General features: G+C 47.0%; 2 protein-coding genes across 2 annotated transcripts; both read right to left on the bottom strand.

Moving 5' to 3' along the window:
* Positions 1 to 1,340: 1,340 nt before the first annotated feature.
* SPTSSA (serine palmitoyltransferase small subunit A) lies at positions 1,341 to 6,181 on the bottom strand. The gene is made up of 2 exons (XM_084264013.1): positions 6,046 to 6,181; positions 1,341 to 2,602 (listed from the first exon to the last, which is right to left on the bottom strand). Exons 1-2 carry the CDS (start codon positions 6,146 to 6,148, stop codon positions 2,499 to 2,501), a joined length of 207 nt encoding a protein of 68 aa, XP_084120139.1. The 5' UTR covers positions 6,149 to 6,181; the 3' UTR covers positions 1,341 to 2,498.
* A 3,111-nt stretch (positions 6,182 to 9,292) lies between these two features.
* On the bottom strand, positions 9,293 to 14,083 carry EAPP (E2F associated phosphoprotein). The gene is made up of 6 exons (XM_084263992.1): positions 13,970 to 14,083; positions 13,231 to 13,412; positions 12,836 to 12,934; positions 12,437 to 12,560; positions 11,471 to 11,584; positions 9,293 to 9,889 (listed from the first exon to the last, which is right to left on the bottom strand). Exons 1-6 carry the CDS (start codon positions 14,041 to 14,043, stop codon positions 9,625 to 9,627), a joined length of 858 nt encoding a protein of 285 aa, XP_084120118.1. The 5' UTR covers positions 14,044 to 14,083; the 3' UTR covers positions 9,293 to 9,624.
* Positions 14,084 to 15,165: the final 1,082 nt, after the last annotated feature.

The following is a 15,165-nucleotide window of genomic DNA, read 5'->3' as shown; positions in this document are numbered from 1 at the left end:
TTCCCACATTTTTTTCCAACTTTATCTAGATTACCAATGGCTCAATAATTATATCCCTGTTTAAACAGAATCAGAACTGACCAGCTGCCTCCAAATGGTATTTAAGCTGCCTTCTACCTCCAGCTTGCACAGAAAAAGCTTAGGGCTCTATCACAAGGAGGGTATGATCCCCCCAACTAACGTGATGATGAAGCAGACTGCAGCGGGAAAACAACTTGGTAGCCTTACGATTCCATTCTTACTCAAAAGTAGTGATCAACTAAATCCCTACCAAGACCTTTGCTTTTAAAAATAAAACTCACTCTGCTTCCCACTTACCACCCCTTAAGCCCCTCTCTTCACTAGATAAACTTTGAAGAGGACGTGTTGCAGTGACCTTCTTCTAGAAATTCAAACTCTAGTAACAAGTGGTGTTTTATTAATTAAATGATTCCATCTTTAACAAAGTATCAGGAATCTAAATGTACAGTCCAAGACTATGAGATTCTTAATTTAAAAAAAAAAGCTGGAAAAGACTGTACTCAAATTAGCAAACTGATTCAAGCATGCAATCGATCACTCCAAAGCAACTCAAGTGGCTGCAGACTTCTTCTAATAAAAGTTGGTATATGGAAGCCCTTTTATAAAACCTTTCACAATTAAAAGTCATGCTTAACTACATAATGCTGTTGCACAGAAGGGCTTTTCTCCCACCTCATATAACTAAAATCCTCTCTCAGCATTAGATACGTATCAATCACAGTAGTTTGCATAAAAAGATCACACTGTCAATTGAGCAGTCAATTATGCTACATTACTTCAAAAACAGTCTGTTAACTTATCATTAGCTCCATATATGCTTAAAATACTCACATTCAACTCTGGATACATTAAAAAACCCCACCCCAAAAACATACCTATGTTTAGATAGCTGGGTATTAATAAGCAAAGGCACCGATTTAGAGGGGGATTCCTACCAACTTCAGTAAAGCCAGGGTTCACCCAGTGAGTTTAAGGCCCACTGTTTATAGCTCCCAAGGTAAGAATGGAGGTTTTAATCAGATGCACCTAAAGTTCTTAAACACAGGGGAGAAACCCGCTCCTTTCTCCTAAGTATGCACTTGGGAAAATTAAATGAGCCTAAAAGACAGCATCTTTATAGAACAATTTAGCTGTACAACTTAGGTATAATTCCTGATTTTAATAGAAGCTGCATAAAAGATCTAACTACCTATTATTATTGGGCCATTAAAATAAACCAACTCAATTCTTTGATCATGTGTCATTTTTCACCCTTTGGAGAAAAATCAAGCAGCATTCAGAAACACACTGACTTCCCAAATAAAGTTTTGCATCAAAGCTCTGCTTTTAAACTTTTATTTTTTAAACAACCACAAAAAAAAAAAAATCCTCCACTTAGGAAAGTTAAGTTGTCACCATCTTACAATTCAGAATACAAAACTGAAAAAATCCCTATTAAAAAAAAAAAAAAAGAAAGACAGGACTTCAGCCAAGTATTCAGCTCCTTATTGCTGTAGTTGGAACTCAAGTCCACTTAAACCCCTAGGTTTTGGTCATTTGTAGCTAGAACGTGTCTGGAATGGTAGCAGCAATAGAAAACCCCTTTAAAACCTAGACATAGTTACACTGTTGAGTGAAAATCAGCTGAAAACCATAACCACTGGGACGTAATAAAGCATCCTGAAAAAGTACAATTGAATCAGTAGCTAGAAAAACAGGGTTGATTTAAATGCTACCCCAAAGACTTACATGGGCAAACATGAGTAAAGAAAAGTCCTTTCCCCCCCTCCCTGATAAAGCCCAGAACCACAACTCTACTCCAAACATGAGGAATGGGGTCTTCACTCTGCCTCAACACCTCATCTCCCCCTGTTCTCTACCAACGGGTGGAATAGAGAAATTTGAGACAGCTGATAATTCCAAATGTGATACACACAAACATACCTCTGAACAATGGCTGGACAGCAAACGGTACACCTGAGTTCAGTCATACAAACTAGCTTTGTAAATAGCCTTAGACGAGTATCTCCACGTCTCTAATAGGAATCTAGATGTTATTCTTACAAAATGCATTAATAGAAATATCCAGGCAAATACATACCATACAATAGCAAAAGCTTTAAGCCCCATTTAATAAGATGACTTTCCGATTAAAAATAGAAGGCAATTAAGATTTACTCAAAATTACAATTAAGAAAAGCTTTCACAGTGCAATATTGAAACTGTCACAAAGTTAAGAAAATACTGATATCAAAGTACAATCACAATGTTAAAGTAGACAAAACTACTATACAAGGGCAGATCTTGTAAAATTAAACGGGATGAACACAGCAAAGGGGACATCTCACGTCCCTGCTCTACATATCTCGTTTCCTAGCCTTCAGAGTCATAATTGTGTCTTTCTGACATCAGTAGGAGTCTTGTTAAAACTAAGAGGTTCATTCTTCTGCGTAGACGAGGTTTCAAAGCCCGGTTGCTTCTGGAGAGTAGGTTCTTCATCACTGCACGATTTCGAAGTAGTGCAGTATCGCCATGATGTGCTGAGGCATGAACACATAGCCCGTGTACAGCGCCATCCCAACAATAGACACTAGCATAGAATCTGAGCCACAGTTGAGGAAAAGGAGCATTTGAAATAGAAAGCGCATTAGACACCGCGTAACTACAGCATTAAAGCTTCCCCTGGTAGCTGCCTTGGAGCGTTACATTTTCAAATCAGACAAGGTCGGCTGTATTCAGCAACTGCAGCTACAGGAAGGTCCAACTGATGTTGGAAACTGCAACACAGGCAGAAGCGATTACCTGAACTATGGAATGATGCCTTGCACGTTATCCACTGCCTTGTGACGGACACGAGGCGACAGGCCAACGTATGGGACGCGTGACGGAGGAACAGAAACTGGGCACCAGGAATACACATTTGTACACGCATCCTCCATGGTGTTCAGCAAGTCATGCAGAAGCCAGCCCTGTTCAGCCAAGCAGAAAAACTGTCAACCTTCACAAAAAACCCAGACCCACAGCAGTACGAGGAACTGTACTGAGTAAGAGTTCTCACTCACAGATGATCTACTTATTTTTTAAGCAGACAGCAGTAGACACTGACCTCAAACTCCTACGAATAGAATGACCTAATAAATTGAATTTATGATGCACAAAACATCTGGTGTGAAAGTTGGTTTGTTAGTGTAATAAAGTCAGGAAACCTTAAACCCCTTTCCAGCTGCCAGTGCCCGCTAGGCTCCAAGTCACTACTTTATTTGGTTCGCTTCTCCATCACATATCACAGAATGGGTTAGGTTGGAAGGGACCATTAAAGGTCACCTAGTCAGACCCCCCTGCAGTAGGTAGGGACACCTTTACTAGATCAGGTTGCTCAGAGCTTCACCAAGCCTGACCTTGAACGTCTCCAGGGATGGGGCCTCCATCATCTCTCTGGGAAACCTCTTCCAGCATTTCACCCCCTCATATTGAAGAGCTTCTTCCTAATGTCTAATCTAAACCTCCCCTGCTCTAGTTTTAAAACACTCCCTCTCGTCCTATCGCTACGTGCCCTTAAAAGCATGCTCAGACCCTTCCTCATGGGAAAGCAGCTCAAATTGTGTGTTGACTGGCAGTACTTCAAGCTAACAAAAAGAAACCACAAGGAGTACATCATGACATGCACCTTTAACTACTTCACTCACAAAGCCACGGGGCATCAGTACGGCTTTGAGTCAAGCTGTGTAGGTAACCGTACACTCGTCAGTACTTTACCATAGCAGATTGCACTGCAAAACAAACTTCACGTGAAGCTATCTGCCAAGAAATCTTAAGATGACCATTTTATTAGTTGAACTCCTAACAGAGGCCTTTTGTAAACGTAATATAGAGAAGCGAGATGATAGCTCATAAAGCATAGGTACAGCCAAACCTTTGTCGAGGTCTAGGGTTCTTGAAGCTTCATCTACAGAAATTATGGCATTAGATTACTGAAAAATTACGCCATTTAAGGTTACAGAAATTCAAAAGTACTTGAAATCACTAACAACCTGTTGATTTCATCCGACTACCTGCAGCGATTCAGTAAACTTAGACAGAAACACTATAAAAAGCACGGGAGATTAACAAGCATGATAACCCTGAACAGCAGTATCGGTTTCCACAGGGGAAACCAGAGGAGCTGCACTCGTTCTGTGTCTTGGAGAAATCAAGTCCCTGCAGCATTAGTGGAACAAATGCTCTATGACCGACTTCACCATGGAACAGCAGAGGTATAAGCTGTGCTTATTAGAGCATCCTAGCTGCTTGGTATATTTTTAGTCCCAGAAGATTATAGAGCAAGTGATACTAAAATGAAGGTCAACTCATAAATCCACGTTTCCGTATCAATGCTCACTCCTGCTTCTGGTGCACAAGCAGCAGCGAGACACACAGCAGAGCCACACACTGTCAGCTCCCAAGGCCAGTGCATCAGTGCTGCATCTGTACAGCACCCAGCAGACCTGGGCCACCTATGGTGAAAGTGTCCAGACTGAGGACAAAACCACTTCTGCTAACCTAAGGCTGCAAGCCACACTTGTGTCACTCACGACATCTGTAAGTTGTGGCAACTGCTTCACTGCAATACAAGCAATTTATAAAAGTAAACAGGTACACACACTTTCATTTGCTTAAATATTTTGCAGAAGTTAAAAAGCTGCATGGCTAAGAGAAAAGACAGAGAAAGTACTAATGACTAAGGTAATTGCAGAAACAGCAAAGATGAAGTTTCCTCAGTGACACGGACATGGCATAAAGAGAGGGGGGTACATTAGCAAGGAGCACAACAGTTTGAAGGCAAGAGCCCCTATCTCAACAACCGTGCACAGTAAGTCTGTATACACTAGAGAAGAGAAATAGTAAGTTATCTTACACCTCTGCTGACTTTGGGGGATGGGTGGGGGGAAGTCTCCTCACACAACTTGAGCAATCGCTTTTCCATAACAAGTGTGAGTTCCTTTACAAAACTGACCAGTATCTCAGTAAAAGCATCTTCTCACTACACCCTGTCTTTGTTAATGCTTCGGTTAATTCCTCTCTTTGCCTCTCCACATTAACTGAAGATGGCTCAGGGTCATTCACGAGAGATATCATTTTAAGTCGGGATCAAAAGAGCCACACTTAAGTGAAAAATACTTGTGATGTCGTAGCAACACTTGAGAGACTATACTGCCTTTATGAAAGGGCTACATAAAGAAGCAACTCTAAAACCAGCCTTCCTACAGATGCCTTCCCATTAGCATCTATCAAGTTCTTCCACTCCAAAAGAGCCAAGCAAGTTTACCGGCTCAGGGACTGAATACTCGTCGAATACAAGTCAAGCACCGTGCAAACAAAAGCTTGGAAGGTTTTACAGCGCACACATTTACTTTCCACTAGGCAAAACCACGAAAGGATTAAGGAAAGGCACCTGTGCTTCGCTCAAGCCTCGAGATTTCACCGCAAAAGACAGGAGAAACTCCGCAGAAGAAAAATTAAAAGAAGAAATAACTGCGAGATACAAACTCATGCCCGAGGAGCAACGGACCCAGACGGCCAGGGACAGGATGCGGAACACCGGCGCGGGGCTATTCCCCAACCCGGGCAGCGCGATAGCTTGGGCGGGTGAGGAGCCTTAGCCCCAGTCCCGGAGGGAGGGTCCCGCTCCTCTGCCCACCGCGGACACCGGCCGCCTCAGGCCACCCGCCCCCCAGCACGGCACGGCACAGCCCCGCTCCGCTGCCCTCCCCTCCCCGGCCCGACCCTCGTCCCCTCGCCCCTCGCCACCCCACCCCACCTTCGGCAGCCCCGCCGGCGGCCAGCCGTTCCCAGCACGGCCACGGCACAGGCGTTTCCCCGGCACGGGGCCGCCCGCCCGGCATCGCACCCGCCGGGGAAGCGGCGGCACGGCCGGCGGGGCGGCCCCGGCGCCGGGCACAGCGCGGCAGGGGGAGCACAGCCCCCCCCCGGGCCCCCAACGCCGCGCACACACACGCGCCCGCCCCGCCAGGCCCCGCGGGCAGGGTCCGGCCGGCAGAAGGATACTGAAGACGGTGCGCTCCCAGGGCTCCAGCATGTAGAGCGCGGTGACCAGCAGGTACTGGTAGTACAGCCACGACATCTGCTTCCAGGCCGAGCCCAGCGCCATGGCGCGCCCCACGCTCTCCCCGCCCTCCAGCGGCCCTGCGCCGGGCCCAGGCCGAGCGAAGACAAGGGGCGGTGGCAGCCCGGGGCCCGCCCTCCTCCTCCTCCTCCTCCGCCGCCGCCGCCGCCAGGCCCAGCCCCGGTACCGAAGGCGGCGGGGCCTGTGGGCGGCTCAGGGACGGGGCTTCATTGCGCAGCCACAGCCGGCCTCCATCCGGCGCGGAGCGGGCGCGGCCACACGCCCCAGCGCGCCCGGGCCGTCAAACCCGCAGGACGTTGCGACCCGGCGGTGCGCGGCGGCGGCTCCTGTCCGGTCTGGGTAACGGCCTGGCTGACCGTGAACTTGGAGCGAACCTCCCGTCCGAGCCAGCCTAACGGGAGCCGCCGCCTGTTTCCTCTCATCCTGTTTAAAGTGACGTTCTGGGAGTTCGGGGAGACCCGGAGGCCGGGCTGGGGGTAGGGTGAATCCGCACCTTCCGCGCCTTCCCTTGTCAGGGGGAAGCTCGCCCGGAGCCAGGGCTGGTGTAACCGGGGCGCTGACTAACCGTTGACTGGATTAATCCCGTGTGAATAGGGAAAAGCAAGCGGTGATAAAGCAGCTGTTTACTGTAACCGTTGTTAACTTTGCCCTTCCAGAAGGCCCTTGGGGTCAGAAACCTGCGGGTGTGGGGCACCCCTGCCCTGGGTGCTAATTGGCCTAAGATAAGGAGAAAGTCTCAGGCTGGCCTGGGACCAGATGATTATTAGAGAGGCTGTTGGCAACTTACTCTGGCACTCCACCAGACACAGGACTCACACCGTAGGTTAGGAAATGGCACCGCCCACTGCGCTCACGTTGTGAATCTGCAGTTGAGAAGCGTGATTCTGTTCTTGCTGCCACCCCATTCCCAGCTTCTGTTAGTACACTGGAAACCAAAGGGATAGATGTGCACCCTGCTGAGACTGTGAGTTACTTACCCAGCTGTAAAATATAACTACAGTGCCAGAAGGTATCTCTGAGAAAGAAAACCATGTGGGAAAGAAAACTGAATACTAAACTAGTTTGCCCTTTCAAATTAAATCCCTTTTTAAAAGAGATTCAATTCAACCAGAAGACATACTTTATCTGTGCACATTTATTTCAGCACAAGAAGAAATGGGAGTGTCCACAGGATTAATACACCCACAGCTGGCTAGAGGAGCTCTTGTCCCCATCCAAGACTGCTGCCACTTGTTGTGATTGCTGCTGGAGGAGTCATGCGTTGGTGTTGCTGCTTGAAAAGGCAGCTGTGATCACAAAAGCTTCCTTTCTATCTAAACACGTACAGAGTTCAAGGACAAGTGTGGTAGTTGGTGCAACTAAAACATTACTCACTCCCATTCAAAGCTGCAAGAGCATCGCCAATGTGGGGCAAACGAGTCCCAGACCTGCCTGTTCCAACATTTCCCAAGAAGCAGCTCTGTAATTCAAGCAGAAGGCAGCAGCAAATAGGAACCTGAGGTGAAAGGAAAGGTAACATTGAGGCACACCAGCTTCGAAACCTCCAGCTACATCTGGCCTACCCTCCATGTGGTACCCAGGCCCCTTACACCTTTTCAGTATGGTGCAGACTCATGAGACAAGTTTTTTTTCTGTCCCTATTCAACTGTCACTTGACAATATTCCTCTGTACAGTTTCCCCTCCTTCACTAGCTCCATTCTACCCCTGCTTAGGGACTGCCATCACCTGTTGCTCCTCCTGCTACCACCTATTTTGACACTTGAGCCCTTGAACTGTGTTCCCACCTGTTCATGTTTCCAGTAGCTCAGTACCAGCTTCTTAACCTGGCACTACGCAGAGCCTTCGCGCAGCACCTGGAACGCGAGGACAGCTACATGGGGGCCAACATGCCCTGTGGCACAGTTACCATCCTCAATCACACCTGCTCCTCCACACTTCTGTCAAGGAGAAGCATTTCTTGATACATTCACCATTGTCCATATACTCCCCATGCCCACAGGACCACTGTACGCCACTGTAGATGATCCCGTAGAGATCAACACCCAAGTCAGACACTCTGTTTAATGAGCCAGACTGTAGGGAGCTGTGACAAGACTGAGATGCTCTCCTAGGCAGATCCCAAGCCTCAAAACAAGCACAGCTCAGTTTTGATCCTGGGCCACACACGCAGAAGATCTACTACACCTGCCAGCCAAGCGTTCAGCAGCTGCCTCAACGGTTCTCTACTTCATCAAGTGAAGTTTCTGCTGACGTGAAAACTTGATGTCAGTGTTCTCCTCACATAATCCTGTAAGAAAAACTGATAGATTTTTTTTGTCCTGATCTCATGTAACACTGTGTAGAATGAGCGTGTGTAGTTCAGCAAAATACAGCACCAGGCACTACAAAAGGTACCCAAAGCCTATTGTAATCTAAGGCACAAAAGAAGTACGATCTTCAGCTGTCTGCCTCCTATACTTAAGTACTTCTAACAGTTCCTCAATATAACAAGTTTTTCTGGGTACTATGAAAAGAAAAAGCATAAAAATAAGATGTTCTGGTTATTTTTTTTCCAGACACACACTTGTGCAAAGAGAAGTGTTAAAAAATACCAGGATTTAAGAGGTGATGTTACTCACTAAGGAAAACCAAGAGTTCACCTCTTGGGTGCACACCTGGAAGAAGAGAGGGAAGGATCCACTGGTAACATTGCAGTGGCTTCAGACTAAGCAAGAAGTCCAAGTATCAAGTAGGAGAAGCAATCTGTGCTTCCATAAAGAGGCTGTGGACATACTAAAGAAACAGAAAGAGCATACAAACTATCTCTGTGGTCATAGATCTGACCATAGATTTCTTCTTAAAATGTATCATTGTAAGGAAAAAGGACAACAGAAAAAAAAAATCCAGTATTTTCTTCACTTACATATTTAACTCTATTGCTAAGTGTTAATACATCAATTTAAATGATCCATGAGAGCAAACCTGATATAAACTAATCTTCCACTCTGTATAATCCCATTTTGGGGGATCTTAAGGGGCCAAAAATTCAAATATAATGGCAAATCCTTCCTTACCAAACCCACCTGTGTGCAGATCTACCAAGAATGCCAGCCTAGAGTGTCCCAACTGAGGGTTGCTTACTGTGTTCCATAGAAATGACCAGCACAGCTACGGAGAACCAGTTACTACTAAACAGTATTTATTCTAAGCAGTAGTTGCAATATATACTGAGATAGTGAACAGAGTATGTACAGGGAATGGTCATAATACATAGATCTTACATATATTTACAACAATTTAAATCCTCAGTGATGCAGAATACTGCTCTCAAATGTAGCGTACAGTGTTAACTGTATTCCTTTTGTAAACTCTGCACAAATCCAACCATTGCAAAGTTCTCTGATGAAAATGTACATTTAAGAGACCATATTTTAAAAAGGCTAAAACACACCTGCATTTCTGATACTTCACAGAGCCTCAAAATACTGCCAGATTTTTTTCCCCCCTCCACTTTTGCATGTTAGCAATGGCTGGCTAGAACATTGAAGAAGTGAAAAACTTCATCTTTATCCATTACTGCCACTTCAGTTGAGCATTCAGTACACAATACTGGGTGATAGACTTCCTCCTCTTCCTGATTTGATTCTGCAGAGGTAGTCTCTTTGTTGGGCTTCATTTTCTTATTTCTTTTCTTTAGCTTTTTTCTGTATTTCAGAATTTCCTCTTTGTTAACGACGCAGTTCATCACAAACATGGCTCTGTATTGTGTTTTGTAAGATTCATGTCTGTGAGAAGGGGAGAAAATGCAAGTCATTGGTAAAACTCTGCTTCCAAGAAATCACTTATCCTCACTGGAAATGGGACCAAAGTACCAAACCAAAGGGCTGAAAGCCAAATAAATACTGAGTTTTATAAACATAAGACACAACTACAGAGATCATTAAAAAAAAAATTGTAGCCATCTGTCTTGTTTTTAAGGTGTTTTTAAAACCACACTGGTTCTTGCTGAAACAATGCCCCCAGAGTACAGTGGTATTGGTACTACAAAATCATGCATTGTTACATATCCCACAGAGTGGCACAGGTTGGGAGGGACCTCTGGAGATCATCTAGCCCAACTCCCAATATGCAGCTGGTGACAGGCCAAAGATCATGAAGTTCCGAGCATGAATGACTCAAATTACTGGCATTTATACCCTAAAGCTGTCTTGAAAGCCTGAAATTCCTCATTTATAAACAAACACCGGGACATCACACTTGAGAAAGCATGTCTGTAATAAAATGCAAAATGCATTTTCATCCATCCTCAGTGTAACAACTGTATAGCTGGGGTACATAGAAAAACTCAGGGGTTCAGTTCAGTCCAACACAGCATCCCCCAGGCTGGGGTTTTACAGCAGCCTAAACCAGCAGAACAGGTGGCTGCAGAAGTCCAACCTCCGCTTCTCCAGGCTTTACCACTTGTGTCATTCTGTGCTGCACTATTCCAGCTTATTAAGCCTACAAAAGTCCAGTCTGACAATAGAAGTGGACAGTTTCCCATCAGCTTAGCTAACTGAAATACTTGACTACAGAACAGGGTCAAGGAATACCATAACCAGCCAAGGGAAGAGAGCAAGGAATAACACTCAGTACTTAGACGATCTTAGGCTGCTCTGGAATTCACCTGCAATCACCAAAAGTACTCAGTAAGGCTTTATTCCTCATTTTCATGAGATTTCTTTCTCCTTTACTCCCAGTTGAAGACTCAACTTCTTACCAAGGGTTGGCATTGGCAGTACTAACCAGGTTTGCAGTGCAGTCAGATACTGCAGAGCTGCAAAACATGCTACAGCTTCTCACCTAAATGCTTTCCAGGCACGTTTTAATGTCACCAGACTCAAAATCACTACTGCTAAGACTCAAACCAAGCAAGAATACACAATCCTTCCCTAAACAAGGCACTTTCACACAGAAATACCAGTTAACCTGGAATAATTCTATGTCTCAACGTCAAGCCAACATCTTTTTCAAAAAAGCCCAAGACTACCAGCACCATCCACAACTCTGAACATCTTGTTTAGCCTCTGTGAAATGTTGGGGGGGGGGGTTGAATACTTTTACCTTCTCCACTATGCTGAAGTTCTACCTTGTTTCTCCTCATCTCCCTGTTGCAGGATAAGCTGATCATCTTCCTGACAAACTAGCGTTGACCCTTATATTTGATTTAGGGCTAGACCACGTATATTTGCCTTCTCTTCTATTAGCTCCACTACACAAGACAGGCTTGTTTAAATCAATCCATCAAACCCAACACACTAAAAATACAACTGGCCAAAGAAACCAAAAAGACATTCTCAGAAGACCCCTTATTGTCCACCAGTTACCTCTGACAGTCCAGGCATAATGTTGTCATGCAAGCAGGGCAGTTCAAAACAGCATCACTGTTTGGAACAGCTGAAGGTTTGGGCTTCTGCTTTCTGCTTCTTTGATTACGGTACCTGCCAGTTCAAGAAAGAGACAAAACATGAAACTCCGTGCCCTTGTTGTCAGATGTATCAATCCAACCTCCAACCCCTTTTTAATATTAAAATATACCCATAAATGTTTTGAGTCCTTCTGGAGATCTTTTTTCTAACTCAAAGCACATAAATAAACACACTGGGAACGGGGGAGGGGGAAATAATGCATGCAGATATCTTCACATACTTTGTAGAGAGGATTCTTATTTTGTGAAACAAACAGATCTAGTGTGAGAACTTGTGCCTAACAACCCACTCCTCTGACAAAGTAGTTGTCTCAAGTGCAATCTCTGCAGGCAGCCTGCATTAATGTTATCCTTTTTCAACAGATTTACATGGAGAATTTTACTTCTGCTGCAGCAAACATTTTTCTGTGTCACCCATCAAAAAACTCAGTAAAGCAGCTTTGTGCTGTTTCAGCTGAACGCTTTGTAGACCACTAAATGCAAAGTTTTCCAAAACCACAAATACATTTACCAGGAACGGATACCAGTTTAGCAATCAAAGTATCACAGGGCATTAAAAATGGAAGTTAGCAAATCCTGCAAACTTTTCATCTACAATGTGGTTGTTTAGATGAGTTCTACAGACAAAACTGGGTTTGGAAGGTTTGATTTTAAAAAATTGTGACTTTTAGAAGCGTGTGGTTTTGAAGACTGAACTTCCATTACACACAAATTTTACAGGCTTACAAATTTCCATGCTGTAAATTAAAAAACCAAAATACATAGAGGAAAAACCTTATACTGTCAAGTCTATATTCACCATTTCCATTTACACTTTCCATTCTATGTTAAGCATCCTAAAATTCAAAAACGTGTGGTCTCTTACCCCCTCCTCTGCGAGTCCACCCACTCTTGGTCCCGACTGTCTTCTTCTGGGTCGTACAGCAGTTCGTCATTGGAAAGGATTCGACGCTGCTGATGTTTCCTGTTTTTCCGGACCTCCTGTGTGACTACAAAGATTTGTGCAAGCACACATTACATCCAGCAGACATATGATGATTCTCTGCTTAAATAATCCAAATACCAGGTTTTCAGTTTTCCTTTTCCATAACAGCAGTGGATCTAAACTAAAACTAAGAGGTCTAGCTTGCAATGCCACAAAACACGCCACTCCAAACCCTTGCAATAGACCACCTTTAGGAACAACCCCTAATCCCCCAAGAGGATTCTATATGATTTGAGAGAATACTACTGTACAGATGTCCTCCTCTCCCCAGTCATTTACCTATTTTATCTTCATCCTCTGAATCAGAATCGAAGTAAATGTCATCATAGTATTTTGAAGTGGTGGCAGGTCCAGTCTGCCCAGTGCCTGAGGAAGTACCTAGGTGTGAAAGTTGAGAGACAAGTGGTAAGGACACCCCACCAAAACGACAGCAAGTATACAGCCCAGAATGAACCTCTGTTCTTGTTACTCTATGCAGAAGTGCTCTGCTCTACATGCAAGTTAAGTCACAGCTCCCTACATTACGGTCATCTGCACTGCTCGTGTTATTTCACTCAGTCTACTTTTTAGCAGCAAAGCTGCTCGCTCCTTCCAAGATGAACCTCGGGTACAGTTCAAAGGGAAGTTTCTTCTAAGGTACACTCATACACAAGCAGGTGTTAAGTGTGATTTACCCATTTCTGGTGATTTCCATTTGCCTTCCATAGTCCTCATGGTGGTGCTCAGTTCCGCTTCCATCTCTTTCTGGAACTCATCCTCACTGGAAGACTCGCTCTCCCCTGTCAGGCACTCACGTATCAGCTTCCGCTTCTGGTCAGGAGTGCCATGTAAGAGCACATCCACCTCATCCTCCGAGCTACAAGTGTGAAAACCACTTTAAATCACTGACCGAGTCATCTGGGAAACAAACGACTGCATTGCGCGGGTGCACCGGGAAGCACTTACAGGCGCGCTGACAGGAGCCGTGTTGACTAGAACGGCGTTCCAGCCGGGCGCCGCGAATGTGGCTTTAACGGGAGGAGGTTGGGCGGGCTGGCCGCGGCCTGCCGGTCAGCGGGCCCCCGTGCCGGGCTCCGATCGCGCTCTGGCGCGGCAGGGCTGGACATGTCGGCTTTCAGGGAAGCGGATCCCCGATCCCTCCCACAAGCCCGGGCGGCACCGCCGCGCTCCTGCCCGGCGGCCAGCCCGTGAGGCAGCCCCGCCGCGCTGCGAGGGCTTGCAGCTCCCGGCGGAGGGAGGAAGAGACGGGCCCCGCCGGCCTCCCTGCCTGGGGAGCCCCGCACCCGGGCCTGCCGTGCTCCGCGGCGCACCTCCGCACGCCAAGCGACAGCGGGGCAAAACAAGGCCCGGCCCGCCCGCCTCAGCCAGGGCAGCGGCAGCCCGGGCCCGCCCGCGGCGGGGCCTCTCCAGCACCTGCTGAGCGCTCGCTCCTCGTCGCTGGGCTCCTCCACCACGTACGGGTCGTCCTCCTCCTGTAGGCAGCTCATGGCGGCGCCCGACTGCCCCGCCGCCGCCGCCAACCAGGATCCCCCCCCCCCCCTTCCGGGCGCTCCTCCGGCTTCCGGCGGCTGAGCCCTTCCGGCGGTTGAGCCCCTCCCAGCCCGCGGCTCCCACCCCCGGCCCGGCCCAGCCCAGCGCGGCGGTGCCGAGGCCGCCCTCCGGCAGCGGGGGCGGGGGGTAGCGACCGCCCGGCCCGTCTCTTCCTCCCTCGGCTGGGAGCTGCAAGCCCTGGGGCCCCGCTGCACGCCTTGGTGGGCAGGGCGAGGGGCTGGAGCTGTGAAGAGACACACCCACTACCACGAGGCTTGAAAAAGATTTAATGAGCCAGTAACACTGAACAACGAGGACGGAACCTCAAACCCCGTTCCCACAGCCCGCTTAAAATATTTACAAGTTTGTTAACCGTATGTACACTGTCAACCTTGGCCCTTGCAGCCTGTTTATAGAGGAGCTCCTTAGGAATTACACCAGCTGTACCTGGCAGGTGCACAGCGCGGTGGTACCAGCCGGTGCTGGGCGGTATACACGCACTAGCTGAGCTGGTAGCTGAAGCCTGAGGCTGGGTGTAGGCAACTCCACATCCACACAAACCCCATGTTCAGCTGGGAAACGTCTCTGCCTTGGAACAGCTCCAAGGCACAAGGGCAAGTATACTACACTGGGGGTACTCACACTACTTGAAGGGGAAAAACACAAGCCCAAACAAAGGACGCACCTACGTGCGGCAGGACAGGGAGCCTGGACTCAGAGGCAGGGGCTGACATTGGTCTGCATCTCCCACCATCCCCTTCACCCAAAAGGCTGCAGCTCCACCCCCCTTACAGCAGCAATCACACTGTCAAAGAGCCATCCCTTCAGTAAAGCCTAATTTTAGGGCATCCTGAAGCTACACAACAGAACAGCACCTCTTGGAAAAGTGTCATGGTTCAAGGAAGAGACACAAAGCAATGCAGGAAGTAAAACTGGATTCAGAGCTGAAAGTTTTGAGTGCAGTGAGCAGAATGAGATCCTTTCCAGGCATTCCTTTACTAGGTATACCTTTACTTCTTTATCTTCTGAAGCAAAGCTTCTTTTCTCTATCAAAGCGGGGCAGTGTTACCTTTCATTGC

This window comes from Gallinula chloropus (assembly GCF_964237585.1).
Source record: "Gallinula chloropus genome assembly, chromosome: 4".
Taxonomy (NCBI): domain Eukaryota; kingdom Metazoa; phylum Chordata; class Aves; order Gruiformes; family Rallidae; genus Gallinula; species Gallinula chloropus.
Note: the sequence above shows the minus strand (reverse complement) of the source record. Positions and strands in the feature narration are given on the sequence as shown.

Excerpts from the sequence above, each read along its gene's own strand:
- SPTSSA (XM_084264013.1), bottom strand. The coding sequence starts at position 6,148 with ATGGCGCTGGGCTCGGCCTGGAAGCAGATGTCGTGGCTGTACTACCAG. Across the intron at positions 2,603-6,045 it reads CTGGGAGCGCACCGTCTTCA|ATTCTATGCTAGTGTCTATT; the intron begins GTATCCTTCTGC and ends ACTGTGGCTCAG.
- EAPP (XM_084263992.1), bottom strand. The coding sequence starts at position 14,043 with ATGAGCTGCCTACAGGAGGAGGACGACCCGTACGTGGTGGAGGAGCCC. Across the intron at positions 13,413-13,969 it reads GAGGAGCGAGCGCTCAGCAG|CTCGGAGGATGAGGTGGATG; the intron begins GTGCTGGAGAGG and ends TCACACTTGTAG. Across the intron at positions 12,935-13,230 it reads ATGGAAATCACCAGAAATGG|GTACTTCCTCAGGCACTGGG; the intron begins GTAAATCACACT and ends TTTCACACCTAG.